Here is a 19,463-nt window from a genome sequence, read left to right on the forward strand (position 1 = left end):
AAAAGTAGCATATTTATGGTTTGTGGTTTACAAATCACAAAAAGATAAAATACTTCACATATTCTAGTCATTGATTCGAGACTAGGGAGGAGACACAAACCCAGCCTAAGATGGTCACATGCTAGTTTACTCCTAGTCTACTCCCAACGCCGGAAAAATGGATGGGCTGCATCAAGAAGGGCACCTGGTGTTACAACGTTACCAAATAAAATAAAATGTGGACAAATTAACATAATTGACATAAAATGTCTCTTTTTCAGAAATTTCTGTAGAAGATACTAAAACAACAAGAACTTTTTATGTCATTTAGTTGTTTATCCTGGCAGCACGGTGGTTAGCACTGTTGCCGCACAGCAAGAAGGTCCTGAGTTCAATTCCACGATCAGGCCGGGGTCTTTCTGTGTGGAGTTTGCATGTTCTCCCCGTGTTTGCGTGGGTTCCCTCCGGGTACTCCGGCTTCCTCCCACCGTCCAAAGACATGCAGCTTGTGGGGATAGGTTAATTGGATAATCTAAATTGCCACTAGGTGTGAATGTGAGTATGAATGGTTGTCTGTCCTTGTGTGTTAGCCCTGCGACAGACTGGCGACCTGTCCAGGGTGTACCCCGCCTCTCGCCCTATGACAGCTGGGATAGGCTCCAGCGGCCCCCGCGACCCTGAAAAGAATAAGCGGAAGCGAATGGATGGATGGATGGATAGTTGTTTATCGATTAGCTAATTACTTCACACTCACTGGTGTAGTGTGAAGGGCCATGATGGAGCAGAAGTTCACATTTTGCAAAGCTTTAGCATGGGCCAGATAGATGTCTGTGCTGTGTCGATAGCGTACAGACACAGCAACTCACTGCTCCTCACGTTCGGTGCTTTGTTTTTTTACTTTTTCTACGTGTATATGTGTGGGTGTTTTTTACTACTATACATCGAGTAGATTCTACTTACAGTTGTCAGGACCTTCTGTATTTGGGATTACGCTGTGCAAGGAACATTACATCAGACTATCACCACTTCCACTTCCACTTCCAAAAGGGTAACATCTCCTGGGTCTAAGTGCAATATCTTCCTCTGGGGGTGAGGGTACCTGGACGTGGGGTATAGAGTATGTTTGGGTAGTGTGATTGGGTGTACAATGTCCATTTGTGTCTGTCTTTACGTTTGGTGAGTGCAGAGTATTTGTATATGTGTGCACGAGCGTGGGGATGCACGTTTGTGTCTGTGTGTGCCTGTTTGTCTGTGTCTATATGTCAGGTCGGATCTCAGACTCCACCTCTCTGGGAACATCTCAGGCCCTCCAAAGTATGGAGGCCTATCCCCCTCACCACACTTCCTGCCGGTGGCTGATGCCCTCAGGTGTCGGTGCATTGGTGGTTCTTGGTGTCCGGGGCTGGGCGCTCAGGTATGTACTGGCTCACTCCCGGTGGCTGCATGGCGGGGCCTGGCGCCTGTGGCTCGGTCGGGCCTCTTCCGGGGTGTGGGGGGCCATCAGGCCTCCGGCCTCTGGCTCTGTTCACTCTGGCACAGCTGGCTACCGGCAGAGCCCGCAGGCACGCCACTGGAGCCCCCACTGACTTCTGCTCCGTGGCTGCTAGGTGACCCCTCGTCTGGGGCTCTCCTCAGCTCTTCCCAGGAGGGTGGCACGGATGCCCCTCCGATGGTCATCCTTGGGCTCTCGCACTCTGGGGTCTCTGGACGTCAGGGGCCTGGATCTTCTCCATGCCTGCTTCATGCCCTGGGGGGCAGGGCATGAAGCATATGGCTCCCCACACGCTCTAGCAGATCATTACGTGGAGAAACCTTTTGAATACAAGCGCTCTGATCCACACAGGTGTACACAGACACAAACTACACCTTTGTTGGCTGCTACCTCAAAGCACATTGTGCCCTGTCGGTCCTGCATGTCGCACAACAACATTCAATATTTAGTATTTACTGTTAGCTAGATTAATGTGATGGTGCTGTGTTTATTATGTTGCTCTCTTTTTTTGCTTGTTCTCTCTTTTTTCTTTTTTTTTTCTTTCACAGGTGATCTGGGAGGTTTTTTTTTCATTTTAAGGGTCCTTTCTCCTCTGTTTTTCTGTTCCTTCATCTTTCTTTCTCCCTTTCCTATCCCCCAGCCATGTCTGTCCCATCTAACAACTGAAAATAAAATAAAATAAATTATAACAACAAAGGTCGATCAAATGGACCAAAACAGCAAGGCCGTGATGATCCACTTGGCATAGTAAATCTGTTGGGTATCTTTGTTAGCTTTCAGACATCAATTCTGACGGCTAAAAAACCAAACGGGACAAGCAAAAAAACAAAGTGTGCTGACATACTGCATCTCTGTATGGGTCTCCAGCTGCACCACAGCACACAAAAAGGTGCTTCAGACTCAAGGACAGCTTTTACAACACGGCAATAGCCCTAAATCAATGCTAACACCTGACCTGTTTGGCTGCCTCCCTGGACTTTTTGGGGGGTAACAAGAATAACAATAATAATATTTATATTTATAACAAGGTGCAATAATAATAATAATAATGTGCAATAATAACACTGTGCAATAAACATACACTTATTCTTCTTTTTATTACTTAAGTTACTGTGTTGTGTTGTGTTGTGTTGTGTTGTACGCAGTCCCGACGTGGGACAGTTTTCCACGTTTGTATTATTGTACTGTGTATGACTGTGCAATGACAAAGTTATCTTATCTTTATGTTTGACACACAAGGCATACAGTCTTATAATGTTAATTTAGTAACTTCTGGTTCTATTCAGAGCAAAATAAAGCCAATTTAGTACCATTTGGTAACCTTATCAGCTGTCCATTTTATAATGAATATCATAAAGAAGGAATTTAATATAGACACTTGTATACCACAACAGAATTTTATTAAAATGCTACAGATTCTAAAATCTACAAGTCACCAAGTCACCACAAATTTAAGGTGGACACCATAGATTTTAGATTTACTATTTAAAATCTGATAAAATATGAAATATAGGACAAAATCTATTTCTTACCTTGGCTATGCTGTTGAATAATGGGGGAAAAAAGTGTGGCAAGGGTGTGGTCCCTGGCTCAGCTGCAGGAGAGGGGTGGTGCAGTGAGCTTAAGGGGCAGTGCCAGGGAGGTTGGAGGGGCAGGTGTGTAGGGTTTTGTTAATGAGCTCGTTCTCTCTTCCTTGTTGATTTAGTGAGGCTTGAGCGTAGTGGATGAAAGTGTGTACGGGAGTGCAGAGGAGAAGCTGCATGCGTAGGTGCCAAACTTAAAGAACTGTCATCAAGGTGTGGGACAAAAATAAAGAAGCAATAAGCATGAACAGTGTGTGCATTTGGGGTCCTTTAACAAAGTGTATTTTCAAAACCAATAAGATACTGCAGTTAAATTGACCTTTTAACCTTTGCAATAGGAAACATCATCATTTTACTTAACATGTTCTGTAGGGCTACAGAGAGAAAACTAGTAAACATTTTTGCTTTCTTAACCACTCATAATCACTAACTTATAACTTAACTTATTACCCATACAATAAAAACTCTCCATAGAACACACTATACAGGACACAGGATGTTACAAATGGGCCTTACAGGCTCAAACATATTGCCTGGTGGTTCGGGCATCGTTGTTAGATGCCCGAACCACCTCAACTGGCTCCTTTCGATGTAAAGGAGCAGTGGCTCTACTCTGAGCCCACGACGGACCGGTGCAGCGTCTGCATTGCTGCAGCCACAGCACCAATCCATCTGTCCACTTCCGGCTCCCTTTTCCCATCACTCGTGAACAAGACCCAGAGATACTTAAACTTTTCCACTTGGGGCAAGAATTCGTCCCTGACCCAGAGTGGGCACTCCACCCTTTTCCGGCTAAGGACCATGGCCTCAGATGTGGAGGTGTGGATTCTCATTCCCACTGCTTCACATTTGGCTGTGAACCATTCCAAAGTGAGCTGGAGGCCATCACCTGCTAAAGCCAACAGAACCACATCATCCGTGAAAAGCAGAGATGAGACAAACCTTCAGGACTGTCTCTGGCTTAAGGAATACAATTTGCTTTCATCCTGGCTTCTTTTTATTATTTAACTTTTTTGTATAAAATAGTTAATTTAAGAAGATTTAAGTGAGTAACTTTTTATTCATTTTAATGCAACACACAATGTGACTGAGATGTGTTCAAAACACAAAGCTTACAGCTAAAAACATACAGGTTAAACCCCCACAAACATTAACATTTTGTGTTATTTTATTGTAAGTAAAGTACCTTTAGCACATCAGATCATCTGCCTCCATCTCACCCTGTCCCTAGTATCCCACTGTGTGTCACTGGAAGACCTCTAATTTCCTACTTCTAAATGTGTCGAACCAGATGTTTATTTTGGATTACGTTAGCTTGCTCTCCAGTAATAGTTTGAGGAGTCATTTTTGATCTGTGTATGTCCTCCAACATCCACATTAAACACATATGTAGAAAATAGGTAGAAAATTAGAAACCTATAGAGATTGAAAATGTGACGTCATTCCGGGGTAAAACCGCAAAGGATTCTGGGAACGCGTGGCAAGCGGTACTAGCGCACGCAGGCTTTCACATGAAAACTATCACACAGCGATAAAAAGAAACACAAAAAATGACAAGAAGCAGTTGTATTATTAACTGCAATAGCCGGTCGCATGACAGCCACGGGAAGTCGACGGGTAAAGAGATTGTTTTTTATCGGATTACGTCGTTGAAGAGAAATTGTTCAAGCCGTGTTTCCGATGCGACAAAAAGCTGACGAATGGCCTGGATTGCAGCCATTCGAAGACCAAATATAACGTCTTAGAACACTCCAGCTCACGTTAGTCTGCTCCAAGCATTTCCACAAAGGTAAGTCTTTTGTTGTAGTTATTACGTAATTTATCATAACATAATAGTTGATGTAGGTTACAAATAAGTCATATTAATTTGAATTGAATTTGTTGCGCTATGCTGCTTTGTTCACTGTGGCTTTGCGGGCTAATGTTTGTTGTGGTTTGTAGGAAAATCAGCCAACAAAATGCTGGAATGCGATCCAGACTGGACCCCCTCTATCAACCTGGGTCATACCGAGTTTAAAGCTGCTACCACAGCGAGATTTGATCGGTTAAGAGAGAGAGCGATATCAAAACAGCCACGAAACGTCCCGCATATATGTGCCCAAGGGTTGTATTGAAGCAAGCAAGTGATGAATAACTGTTTTCCAGTATGTTGTGTTTTTTGGGGGTTTTTTTTGCATTGTTGATTTGTTTTACACCGAAGCAGCTAATAAAGCATAATGAAATACAATTTTGCCTCTTTCTTGTAAGATTCTATATTAGAATGCAACAATAATGCCAGTTATAAATAAAGACAATCAATTGAATGAATTATGAAACACTCATTTTATTTCTATTAATCTGAAAATGTTGTGTAACACTACAACCTGAAATGACAAATAGATTGCGTTGGCCTGTACAGGAGATAAAGGAAAAGAATTTAACAACAGCTGTGAAATGAAATAGTCCAAATCACCAAAGTAAACGGGACCTGGGCTTGTTGCAGGGATCTGAAGTTAATAAACATCTTGTGAGTGTATGTACTCACACTTAGGACCATATAATAATAAATATGTGCGTGATGAAAGTTGGGCAGCACGCTAACGTGCTTACTCCACTCTGTATGCTCGTATGGGTCTGACACTTTCACTCCTTTGATTTTTTCCTCGTCCTTTTTTTTTTGCCTTTTCGTCAAGTCTTTGTACGGACCTGCCGAGTTCTTTGTCATTTTGTACGTAACTGTTTTTGGGGCAAATAAAATGCAATTAGGGATTAAAACCGCAGAATTAATGATTACCGGTGCTGGAAATACTAGCGTTTAGTGCAGTGTCTTGATTTTGTTTTTGTACCTACAAAGCAATGCGCGAAAGTTACGTGGTCTGTCAATCTCTATATCAAAGTGATGCTGAAAAGCTAGTTCATACATGTATTACTTCTAGGTTGGAATTACTGCAATATTAATATAATATGCATATTAGTATTTAAACTAATATTAGTATTTGTATTGTATAAATGCTCTCTGGAAGGCCTTCAGTTGATCCAGAATGCTGCAGCAAAATGACTGACTCACATACAACCTAAAATAAATAGTTTGCTTTGCCCTGGCCACTTCTAAACAACAACAAAGGCACCACTTAGACATGCTTTTACCTTTGCTGATTCTTGATTCTTACAATTTATTTATTGGAAAGTCCCAATACCAATATTTTAACAAGATTTTTTTTTTACTGTTTATTAATAAAAACTGATTAAAATGCAAAAAGTATCCAGATAATAAAGTTTATTTATGTACATTTATAACAAAAAAAGGGGAAAACTATATTCACATAAAAGATCCCATAATAGATGTTAATCCAGGGCAGGAGCCTTGACAGCAGCATAGACGCTGTCTTCCTCTGTTGGTTTTTTATGTCTTTCCGCTGATTTACTCACTTTTTTAAAAGTTGCTGTAGAATATACCAACGTATCCTCATCTGTCTGAGGAAGCAGAACATGTTAGAGATTAAAACATGCATATAACTAACAGCTTTTTATATATTTAATTACCTGTGGAATTTCCTGATCACCACCTGAAATTCCATTTGTTTCCAGAGCAGCTGCAGTTGTAAAAAAAAAAAAAAAGAGAGAGAAGGAAATAAAACAGTCAAATGAGCTAACTTTTGCCAAATATGGTTTGACAGATTGATGTACAGTGTGTGTAATTTTGCTTACCATTAGAGTACACATGTGAATTCTTCTTTAGTTTTTTGATGGAATAGACTAGAAAGGCTACAACAATCACACTTATAGCCAGAGTAGAGATAAACAGGTAAAAAAATATGTTGTCCCTTTTTGATTTGCTCCTGTCAACTGCTGCCATGGAAAGAACAGACATAAATCATGGATATTAAAAATGATTACAAGTATTAAAAAGTTTGGGGGGTTTCGGGGGAAGTTGATTAGGTATTACAGAATCTTGGCTAAAAAAACAAAATATAATCAAATGCACAGATTTTCTATTTCTGGCATTATATTAAAATGTGATAGAATTACCTGCAGTATCCCCTTTTTTATCCCCAGAAAATAACTCTACACACGTGGCCACCGCACAGTAATATTTCTGAGAATCAAAAGAGCTGAAGTTTCTGAAGTAGCTGTAGAAACATGTCTTTGCTGAGAGTTCCTCGGGATTCTTTTCATATTCATCTTCACCCTTAATACAACTATAATTTAAATCCAGGTGTGACGGATGTGATTTGGCACTTAAACAGAACATCTTCTTATCAGTGGGACAACTTTTATTCTGAAAGTCACGGAGGATCGAACACTGCAGTGTCACTGTGTGTGCCAGATGGACAGGATCAGATGGGAGAGCTGTAGTGAAAGCAGCTTCTGGTCCTGAGAAATGGAAACAAATAAAACAATGTAAAAAATTGCTTTTAATTTTTTTTAAGATACCTTGCATCTGTCCATTACCAGCCATTTCATTTTGTACAAAATCACTCTTCTTCTACAAAAAACAAGTTTGTGTGTTTCCGTCTGACCAGATGCCGTTTTCTGCACCACCTTTCCAATGTCCTTACGCTTATCATGACACTGTGTTTATGTGCTAAAAGAGTCCTTGTAGTCCTTGTCACTGTACTCGCTACATTTCAACTTTTTCCCTTAAAATGGTATTAGGATTGTTTTCTCCAAAAAGACGTTTAACTTTGATCTCAAATTTTGACTTCTTAAAGTGATCAGTAATAATATTGGGTATTTTTCTCAGTGTGGACTTAATACTCTGTCGTAGTGAACTCATACATACACACACATATAAAGAAATAAACTATCGAACTTTACACACACAATGTGCAAACATGGATTTAGGAATAAAAATATCTTATAATATTTTTTTGTCTACTTACCTTCTACTTTCAGGAATGTTCCTTTCAAAAATATTAAGTCTCGACTTAATGTTTTCACACAGAAGTAAACTCCTGTATCACTTTCCTGTACTTTTGTAATATATAAATCAAATATTCCATCCTCTGTAGCAGTTCTAATGCGCTGATCAACCCTCTGAGAGCTAAATGACCTTCCAAAGATTTTAGGAAAATTTCCAGAAACAAGCTTGATCCAAAATAAGGTTCCCATAGACCTGCGGGGGCATGTCAGCTTTATAGTCGCTCCAACATGTGCAGTCTTTGTCTCAAAAATCTGCTCTTCTAAGCAATCTGAAATAAACCAAACAAAAAGTCAGCCCAGTCAGTCATTAGCAAGTAATGGAATCATCTACACTTCAAAAATATATCAGCAGCACAGGCCTTTAATTATACTTACACACAACACTGAGCATCAGCAAATAAAATATAATCCTCATTTCTGATGTTCTTTCTTGATACTGCTGGGATGCAAACTTAATTAAATGATTTGTCTAAATATAATCATATCGAGTGGGAGGAAACAATTGCAGAGCACTCTGATTGGCTTCTTGTTAAGTTGTTTCACTGCATTACAGGAGTGGAAACAATGTCAAATGTGTTTCCAGCATAAGCACATGAAACAACACCAATTGTAAGACGCGTCATCTTATATTTGTGGGTTTCTCAACCTGAAACCTAGAGAAAGCAAGAAAGACAGATTGGTTTAGACTGTGCCAGCTGGAAGCATATGTGGAAGAAATGATATAGAACTTGACACACACCTCCAAATAAAATCCAATACAATCATGTAAGAGACATTATGATAAACATAAAGTACATTATGTATTACTGTTACTATGTCAACCACTGTTTATAGATTAAAAAGATCTCAAATTGAGATTCTAGGTGGATTTTACGCTTTATTATTCCATTCATATTTCCGTGATTTTAAGGAGCCTTCATGTTTTCCAGTCTACGTGTCACTGTTCAGCCAGATTTTTCAGATTTTCCATGCAGGTTTAAAAAAGGGTCCTGTTTTGTTTGGCTGTGGAACTATGTTAAAATTGATACTGATGACTGAACTTAATCCACAGATCTGTTTGGTTAAGTTCAGTGATCTCTCTCTCCCTAGCCACCAGCTCTAGGGAACAGACAATCTAGAGATATCCAACGTTTCCAGCTTGTCCTGTGTCAAAGTTAAACAACTAAATTCAAATAAAATAAAATATAATTTTTTTAGACTTTTAGACTTTGACTTTGGCCATGGCAAACAATCCATTATGAAAGCATGCTACTTGACAGGCATGTTATGAAACTAATCATTAGGTTGTTAGTTCAGTGTTTTAACCCATCCATTTTCTTCCACTTATCCGGAAGTGTAAGTGCTTAGGTTTGGGGGGGAGCAACCTAAGTAGAGAGTCCCAGACCTGTCTATCCCTAGCCACCAGCTCTAGCTTGTCTGGGGGAACAGACAAGCTAGAGATCTCCAGCATGTCCAGCGTGTCCTGGGTCCGCCCTGGGCCTCCTCCTGGTGGGACATGTCCAGATACTTCACTCAGGAGGTGCCCGAGCTATCTGATGCCCAGGTTCGTTAGATAGCCGAACCACCTCCTTACTTTGATGTGGAGGCATAGCAGGTCTACTCTTACTGTGCATCGCTGGAAGCGGATGAGATAAGCATTTGCTGAACACTGATTGGTTAACAAGTCATCCAGATTAGGGAAGAGAGCCCCAGTTGAGTTCATAAAATATGAAAAACACAGACAAATAAACCATGCCTGGACTTTCAGCGAACACACTCGCACTGCTTAACTCCCAGCTTGTTATATGGGAATATTTGAAAAGGATTTAAATGTACCAGACACATGTTCTGTTTTTTTCTTGTGCTAGGTTAGTTTTGTGAAACTCAGCAAAATAAGTTTATAGTGCCAGCATTAAAGGTAAATGAAAAAATAAATTAGAATATGCAAATCTCCCAAACAGGTCAGGTGCCTTCACAGACTGCCTGTCAGGGCATCAAAGAACCAACATCAATGGACACCTTATCAGTATTTGGTGCCCTGGGTTGAAAAGATTTCTTTTTGAAGAATGGATTTACAACTCTTAACACTCTATCCGGTCTTTAAGTCTGACATCATTAGCTGTGTCTGGGCCCAACTACGCTGGAGGTCAAACGATTACTGTGGCATCACTCAGAGTTGAAAAACTGTCTAAATTCTTTTGTCTGTAATAAAATGATCAGTGTTCTGCTCTACCAGGTGTAACAAGTAAGTTTAACGTCCAGGCATCCATGAAAACAGAATTTATGAAATTTAACGGAGTTAGAAGTTAGCAGGGAGTTAGCTTGCTAGTTTCCATCTAAATATAATATACCATGTTCTGAGTGAGGGATTTCTGAAACAAATTAAGACATACTATCACTTCCAACATAGCTGAAGAAAGAAAACTAAACAATAGTGACGTTTGGCCAGCTAGTATATGATGATGTGCTAACTAATCGCTAGTAACACAGCTATGTTAGCGTAATATAAACAATGAAGCTGGAGGATGAACGCTAACTTTTTTCACTCAATAAAAGTTAAAGTGAGGTTAAAGTGTGGTTAGGTATGCAATCGCATGGCAGGATGCTATAAACGGACCAAACGTCAGTCAGGAGAACAACTGCAATATAAGATTAGTCATTAATATACTGCTGCATGGGCTGGGCTGTAGTTACATTGTGAGGCTTTAAAAACTGAGCATTAAAATGAATTGCGGTAATAAAAACCGCAACTAAACCAAGGCACAATGTACATTTCAATTCCTTTAATTTTAAATATGTTTATATTGTCTATCCTGTAAAATAGTCAGATGTCTATTCATATTAATGTACAGAATTCACCTGCTTGCTGCTACTACTGCACATTCACCCAGTGTATATACTATGTGTATATATATATATATATATATATATATATATATATATATATATATATATATATATATATAATGTTCTTCCTCTACACCCCCCCCCCCCCCCCATTTTGTCAGAAAATGTCAGGCTACTTATAGTTATACTTGTATAACTATGCATGTGACAAATAAAGAACCTTGAACCTTGAACCTTGAAACCGAGAGAGGCCGACAGTGATCACCTACTGTTTTCAGGGGCTTGTTGAGGTTAAATAGACATACAAAGCATTAAAACATGTTAAAAGCACAACAGCCTTATTAAACACAGGGTAGTTTGGGCCCGGAAGCAGGCATCACTTAAAGACCGGATAACCTGTAAGACAGCTCCAGATTCTTGAGAATCCCCCAAAAAGGAGGAAATCTGATGGAAAAAAGTGTTAATTACACGTTCATTTTAATTGATGTACCACAAATAGGTTTTTCATACATATATGACCCATCAAGGACTGTAGATGTATGATTCCCCCAGTCAATAATCGAATAGTATTAATAAAACCCAAGTTGGGTAATGTTTGTACAAAACAGAGGATTTAAGTAAAATTCTCATTTATCAAGTCAGTGTGGCAGTGTGCAGAATTTGGTTTTGCTATCTAACTCAATTTTTCTTCAGCACAGCTGCACTTTCTTTACTTTCTTTACTTTCTTTTTTCCAACTCATGGGTTTAAATTTTAATGAGCACTTCAAATAATGTAGTTTCCTAAGTTTTGATATACGGCTGAGAAAGTTCTTAGATTTAAGGCAGAGAAGGCTGCTAGCTGGCTGCTAGGCTTTAGCTTGAGCTAATTTTAGGTTTAGGTTTAGGTTTTTTGTCCCACTGCATCTGCAAATTTACTCAGACACTAGTTATGTTAAACCGAAATAATAAGTTTGAAGACGCTCAAACTCTCTGTCATCACCATCATGCAATTGTAATTAATTATATTATTTTTAGGACAAAGAAAGCAGCAAAAAGTCTGACACTATAAATGATTCACTTGCATCAAATAATTACCAAAATTATATGTGTGGGTTTCAGGCAAAACTACTCTGTACCTACTGGCAGTAAAAATCTAATAAATAACTGTAGAAAATCTTTCAATGTGGAGTATTTTGTGTTAGCACTGATGTATTTTTGACTACAAGCCATAATGGTCTGACAGTGTAGTTGTTTATAAAAGGTTGCACAAAATCACATCATTATTGTTTCAGTTTCAGTCAAAGCTAGAAATCTGAATGTTGTATATCACAGTCCTGCTCACAGCCTACATTTTTAGTCTGCCTCACCACTACTTAGAGAGAGAGAGTTGAATACAAGCTGGGGTTTTGCTATGCAGTAAACTCGTATCCACTGACACTTTGCTGTGCCCAGCTTCTAATTATTCTAAGATAAATGTAACGAACAACACTGGATATGTTTGTTTAATCTCCCCCCAAAAAAGATTCTTTACATAATCCTTCGCAGCGAAATGCAGAAACAAATACACAGCAGTCGTCACTGACAAACAAATGATGCATGGAAACTTTGCAGCATGCATTTCCGTGGTTGGGCTTTCAAAAAAGGTGTGAGTACAAAGGGGCTTTTCTTCCTGTCTCGCTCTCGACCATCTCAGGAAGCTGGTCTTGAAGCACTGTTTTATCAGTTTTTTAAAAAGCATGTAGAATGACGTTATATAACCGTTACAAGTATTATCCATACCAAAACAGCACAGAAAAGTAGTTAAAGGAGAAACAAAAAGTGCACATGATCACCTTCTCAGCTACACTGACCACTTTTATCACACTTATTTGTGGTTCTTCATAGCTGTTGATGGAAGAGAGGAGGTGTCAATCACTCCCCCTACCCCAACTGGGCCTCTTTGTCAATGTCTTAAAATGTTTGCTTCATTGCTGACTGTAGGTATGAAGCTTTGGTATAGTGTGTTGTCACACACCTCACTTAGCACCGAGGTGGGCATGTGGCTTGACAAAACTAATGATGAACAAATCAATAAGTATACATTTAAAAAATCCGTTGTTTAGCTAAAACGAATCTCCTGAAGCCTTCCTGTAGCTCCTCTCTCACTTCATATCCTGTTTAAGCTCACAGTGAGGCCTGTTCTGAAGAAACGCCTTCAGTGGTCGGTCAAAGGGCGGAGAAATGGTGTACCGCAGCATTTGTTTGTAACAGTAGTTGTTGCATGTGCCTCTGCTTGTTATTCTCATGAAAGAAATGTAGAGAACTTTTGGAAAGTGCGATGAACCCTAAAACAAATAAATATTTTAAAACATTTTTGACAAAGAGATTAATTGTTTTAATGACATAAAATGCCATGTGTCGACTTACAGCTGTGGAAAGCTGTGGTGGATATATATGCAATGCTTCACCCAAACCAACTCCTAAATCAAATAAATTACTATCCATCATGGATCATTTAACCACCCTCTGAACCACTTACTGGACAGGCATTAATTTCTCAAATAGACTGATTCAGTTCTGCACCCCAAGGACAGAAACAGGGCAACTTACTTAAGCACAAGTACCAGCCTACAGAGTCAACAAAGTCATTGCAGTCACATTTTAAATGCTCTGCACTCACTTCAGAACACCATTCTTACGCAAAGAACATAAACCTGGAGGTGATAAGAAATTTTTGACTGAAGTGGGGATGCATGTTTGAATAAATCTATAAATGCAAAGAGCTGAGACTTGGATAAAAGACTACAGATTCAGTCAGACTAGGCTGTGTTACTTTTCCTGTTTTCCCATTTTTCTGCAAACAGGAAAAGTAACAAGTGCAAAATATAATTTAAAAAGTAGCAATTAAAGTATAAAAATATTAAATCTCCTACATGTCCATTTTCTAATCTCTTTTTTTCCTTTGATTGTTGCTTTTTGTTTTTTGTACACACACTACTTGCACCTGAAACCCACAGAGATAACTATAGACAGACTTGATGCATGACAACTTAGTCATTGCTGTGGTTGAGCTTTCAAACAGAGGAGTGAATACAAAGGGGTTTTCTCTCTGTGTCTCTGTTTTAATCTCAAGCAGTTGGTCTTGCACCAGTGTCTTATCTATTTTAGGAAACTGAAATAACACTATATTATTACCACGAATCATATTTAAATTAGAACAGTCTAGAGAAGCTGTTGAAGGACATCTGAGAAAAGGACACACACTCAGACCTGTTCAGTCATGCTGGGACTAGTTTTACTTTACTTTGGGGTTTTTTCCTATGTAGTTGCGAAGAAATGGAGGAGGTGCTGATAATTCACTCACTCTTTTTTCTTTCTTGTTTTAATAATAGCAGCGTTTCACAGCATTGTGCAGGAGGTTTGACATCCTCAAAGAAATAAATTCCAGTGTGCATCATTTAGTACAGTTGTGGACTTTCACCCTGTCAAAATTAAAATGATCTACAATGTGCAACATTACTACAGCATGAACAAAAAAAACGGAACAATACACTACAAAATTGCAAAACTATGCTGTTTACTTAGTGTTTTAACCTTAAGAGAGCAGCATTTGTCTCTTTATAAAGGTTTAAAAAAGCCCACTCAAGTGTCTTGTAGCTCTTCACTTGCTTTATATTTGATGAGCGCTCATAGTGTGGTCTGTTCTGAGTCAACAGCTTCTGTGGTCAGCCATAGAATGGAGAAATGGTACCTAACCTAACCTTGGTCTGAAAGTAAAGATGTTATGTGCTGCTTTGCTCGTTGCTCTTGACATGCAGAACAGCATTCACTGAAACCACAAGTGAAAAGCTGAAAAGAACATATTCAGACTCCTAAACACACGTTTAGTCCTTAACATTAATAATAGTTAGTAGCTGAGACGTCTGTCTTGCTCTGGAGTTTTGTGCTGCTCCTGCTAAAATAACCTTTTTGAGTGTAAGCCTTTAGCCATTACTTTGCGTTTGTCATTGGCACATAAAAAGATAAAAAGAACACTTTTTAAACAAAAACCTTTGCAGTTCATCCTGTGTTTTCTCTATATTTATACCAGTTGCTAAAATGACAAAGCTCTGCCTCAGTGACTCAATACTTCCTTCCTAACAAGCTTACAGACAAGGCCTCACTCCTGCCCTCACAGAGATCTGGGTCAGAGTTCATGTTCACTTTGCTGTCTATGTGGAAAGGTCAGGTGTTCAAATCCTTTCATTACCCAGGCTATTTTTTCTCATTCATTATATTAATTAGGTTTACATTTGATTATACTTTGACTTGAATTAAACCTGATTAATGATTAGCAGAATCACATACAAATGAACGCTGATGTAACACTCTTTATCACTTTATTATTATTGGTTTACTACTTTTTAAGTCCTTTTATCCCTCTTTTGAATGGAGATGAGTCAACCAGGGGATCTTAATCTCTCTGACATGGAAGAAGACATGTATCAAGCTTAACAGTGAAGAGTAAAATGTCGCCATTTCTAGATGACTTTTAGTAAGATCGCACTGCCTAGAACATAGCTCTCTCTCTTATGTTTTTGTTTTTTTAGTGAACATAAGTGCCTCCAATCATGTTGGACATGTCAACTCTGGACCAAGCCAGCAATTTGGTAAATATGGCTATTGGGTATTAGGATATTTCCTGAAAAGGGAAGCAAAGCAAATATTTCTGACTCCTGCATTATTCCCAGTTAAATACAATCTGAAATGCCTGTGATTTCAGACTGTGAACTACGTAGGAGTGGGAGTTTAAGTGTTAATTTGGGGCGGGTGTAGCTCGGGAGGTAGAGCAGGTCATCTACTAATCAGAAGGTTTGTGGTTTGTGTCACATATCCTTGGACAAGATGCTAACCCCTCGTTGCAGCCAATGCATATGTCATGTGTGTGAATGTTAGACAGAAAGAACTTGTTTAGAAAAATCATAGAAAAAAAATATTTGGGTGAATGAGAGAAGTTGTATAAAGAGCTTTGAGTACTTAGAGTAGAAAAGTGGTTTATAAGAACCAATGCATTTACCATTGCTTCTGTTGTGGAAGTTTTCCATTTAAATGAAGCCTGCAGACGAGCGGTGAGCGGTAGCTAACATTCTTTAATCAAACACACAAAGAACAGACAACCAAGCTTGATGAAGTCCCTGCATGACCGCGGGACAGACGGTCAGCAGAGTCTCCCTGAGCCCAGCATGGCTCTCAGTTAAATACCTTCTCCAGGAACAAAAGGCAGCACACAGCTGTTTCACACCTTAAGGTTCCCACTCCCTTGCTACCTCCCAGAGTCCTCGAAGAGACAAAAGTTTCTTCCTGTGGAGTTGTCTGCTTCCTCACAACTTCCTTACTACACCCCCACCATTTGTCTTACTGTATGCGTGTGAGACTTGTTAAAATCCAGTGGCACCAAGGTATCATACAATAAAATAATGTGATTAATACATAAGTAAAAGAAATTCCTATACACTTCACAAGGACAGAAAGTCACCACCAGACCATGTGGACGCTGTTAGATTGGACTTTCACAACTCTCAGTGTAAGCCACCTGTACTGCTTTCACTCATGTTGGTGCAATGAAACAAACAGTAACTGAACTAAATGCATTTTACTTTGATTCACTGCACCAACATACATGTCATTACTTAGATGTGTTCACCAAATGTCCCCTTACAAACATACTATGCCACTTATATGGAACAAAAAAAGAAAGGATATTTCATTACAACAAGATGCATGAATGATGCAGAAAACGTCCTTTTAACTGCTCACTGTTGCACATTTCATTGTCTTTTGTACAGATGAAAATAGCTGTTCGCTTTGTATAATGTTAAATCTACAGACTTGTATGACATGTGAGTCACCTGGCTGAATCCATCCATATTGTTCAATAAATCTGAAGCTTCTTTAACGGCGGGACATGAGACAGGAAGTAAGAAAACATGACAGAGAAAAGCAACAATCAGACCACAAATGATCACACCACGATAGGAATGTTAATCTTTTCAGTTCTTAGGTGTATATCGACACATAATAAAAATAAAATAAAATAAAACATCCCCAGCAGGTTTCATAATGATCTAAATGCAACTTCAGATGAACGACAAAACATTACATTGTATCATATTTATGTTACAAAAATTAAGCTAAAATGCAGAATAAAAGACTTTGAATCCTTCCATAGGATATATTAGGAAAAGTAGAAGCAGGTACTGAAATTGATCTTAAGCAAGTTTGCTACCTCTATAAAACCAAAGACCATTGAATTTAAAGAGGCTATACTTTGTTACTATAGCTGTATGCAGAAGTAAACATTTTCATCATCAAGATGCATTTACTATAAAACACATTTAAACTCTAATATATATATAGAAAAACAGCAAAAACCCTACTATGTCTAAGCAAACATCAATTAGGTAATTTCATATCAAATACTGGTAAATATGCCTAACCGAAGACAAACGCCTCGGCAGCTGTATAGATCTGCTCCTTCTTCATAGGTTTTGCATACTTTTTTGTGCATCCATCAGCTTTCATTGTGGTAAAAACAACAACAGAAAACATCCATCTGTCCTTATTCTGGGAAAACAGAGTAAATATAATGTATTAGAAATCTCAAAATATTAGAAAAAACAAAAAGCTCAAAAAGTTCTTTACCTCTTGTTTCTTCTGATCAGTAAAACATTTCCTCTGGATATCAGCTTGAATATAGAAGATACAGGTAACAATTAATTTAAATGTAAGATTTATGTGGTTCTTTTTCATAGAGAACAATGCAATTTGAATTACCTCTGCAGTGATCACTGTTTTTCTTGATCATCCAAATGAGAGCAACTATAACAATCAGACTTATAGCCAAGACAGTGCACAGTAGAGAAATTGTGCTGCTGGCCGTCTGTGACCACACTCTGGTTTCTGAAACAATATTAAAAGTAAAAACTCAAGTTATGTTGGACAAACACTAAATTGTGTTTAATATCACCTTCAGATTAGATTACTGTTAATGTAAAACCAAAGTGAGTCAATATTTAATATTCAAACTATAGACTGATGTTCTGGACTGGAGAATATTATCATTCATTAATGTGATCACAGGTACCTCGACTGTCCAGTTTTGTTCCATTTCCAAATAATATTTCTCCACATGTGGCCACAGCACAGTAGTAAGTCCCAGAATCAGAGGAGCTGATGTTCTTAGACAAGCGATAAACACAACTCTGCTCAGTCTCAGATCTTTTCTCACATTCATGATGTCTGTTTCCAGCGGTGTATATAATGCCAGGATGAGATGTATTTGCTTCCCTGAACCAGAACACATTGTGACCTCCTGGACATGTCTTTCTGTTAGAGCTGGAGAGGACTAAACACTGAAGAGTCACAGAGTCTCCTGGATGGACTTTCTCCTTAACAAAAGTGTAGTTTGATGTTTTCTGGGTGTTTCCTGATTAATAAAAATGTGTTAACAAAGCACATTGTGAAGGATTCATGTACCGCATCTATAAAATGTGTCTTTAAAATGAATTAGGAGCAAATTAAATGTAAATTAAAATACATTTGTATGAGTATATTAACTGTTTTCTGATCATGCTTTTGACAATTAATAAGCTGTTGTTATAAATTATACTGTACAATTTTACAGACTGAAGCATGTGGCAAAACTCCATGAAAGAAGCGCACATCATTACCTTTTACTAACAAATACGTCCCGGTCCATTCAGTATTCTTACGCCACTCTGTGAATCCACAGTGATTTCATTTCATTTCATTTTCATTTCATTTTTATTTATTTCACACTTGGTACTACAAATCAAACAAAACAACCACATCTTCTGTCAACAAAACACAACAACCATGTGTGAAAAGGAGCAGGAAGAAGAAAATATTCTTATTAAACCCTGCCCCCTATCTACCATCGAACTTATATCACCGATGGGCACCAAAAATCAGGAACAAACTAATATTGACATTTCTCTCCGGTCGAATCCCAAACCAACATCACATTCATTCGCATTCTTCATACTGAGTTATCGTTTTAAACATATAACACTTTTTAAAACATTGTAAATTTATACAATTCTTTAAATTATAATGAAGTGAATTCCACAGTCTTATACCCCTAACCGTTGTGCTCATTAATCTTTGTGTAGTCCTGGCTAACTGATGTTTAAAATAAAATTTCCTTCTATTCTCTTCTCCCCTTGAACACATCAAAAATACTCTTTGTAACTTAAAAGGCAAAATATTATTTTTAACCTTAAACATAATTAATAATGTCCGTAATTTCACTAAATCTCCTAATTTTAATAATTTTGATTCTATAAATAATTTGTTTGTATGTTCTCTATATTTAACATTATGAATTATTCGTATAACTTTCTTCTGTAATAGGTTTAAAGGTTTTATGGTATTCTCATATGTATTCCCCCAAACTTCAACACAATAGTTGATATATGAAAAAAACAAAGAAAAATATAAAATACGCATTGTTTTATAATTTAATAAATCTCTTATACTACCCAAAATATAAATACTTTTGACCATTTTCTTTCTAATATGTTCAATATGAGATTTCCATGTCAAATTCTCATCCACTATTACACCCAAAAAACGAAATTCAGTAACTCTTTCAATCAATTCTTCCTCTATAAACATAATGACTTTATCCTCCTTTACACGATTGCCAAATATCATATATTTC

General features: G+C 38.1%; 1 protein-coding gene and 1 long non-coding RNA gene across 2 annotated transcripts; both read right to left on the minus strand.

Annotated features, from left to right (window-relative positions):
• Positions 1-6,425: 6,425 nt before the first annotated feature.
• Positions 6,426-7,372, minus strand: LOC143413459 (uncharacterized). Its single transcript, XR_013094063.1, has 4 exons — positions 7,063-7,372; positions 6,742-6,882; positions 6,577-6,626; positions 6,426-6,507 (listed from the first exon to the last, which is right to left on the minus strand). It is a non-coding gene; the product is annotated as an uncharacterized LOC143413459 (long non-coding RNA).
• An 8,478-nt stretch (positions 7,373-15,850) lies between these two features.
• LOC101478776 (uncharacterized) lies at positions 15,851-18,511 on the minus strand (the record flags this gene model as incomplete). The annotated part of the gene is made up of 5 exons (XM_004553588.3): positions 15,851-17,344; positions 17,423-17,466; positions 17,555-17,680; positions 17,865-18,206; positions 18,451-18,511. Coding segments are annotated over 5 exons (705 nt in total), but the record flags the coding sequence as incomplete, so codon positions are not given.
• Between the last annotated feature and the right edge of the window lie 952 nt (positions 18,512-19,463).

This window comes from Maylandia zebra, linkage group LG2 (genome assembly GCF_041146795.1).
Source record: "Maylandia zebra isolate NMK-2024a linkage group LG2, Mzebra_GT3a, whole genome shotgun sequence".
Taxonomy (NCBI): domain Eukaryota; kingdom Metazoa; phylum Chordata; class Actinopteri; order Cichliformes; family Cichlidae; genus Maylandia; species Maylandia zebra.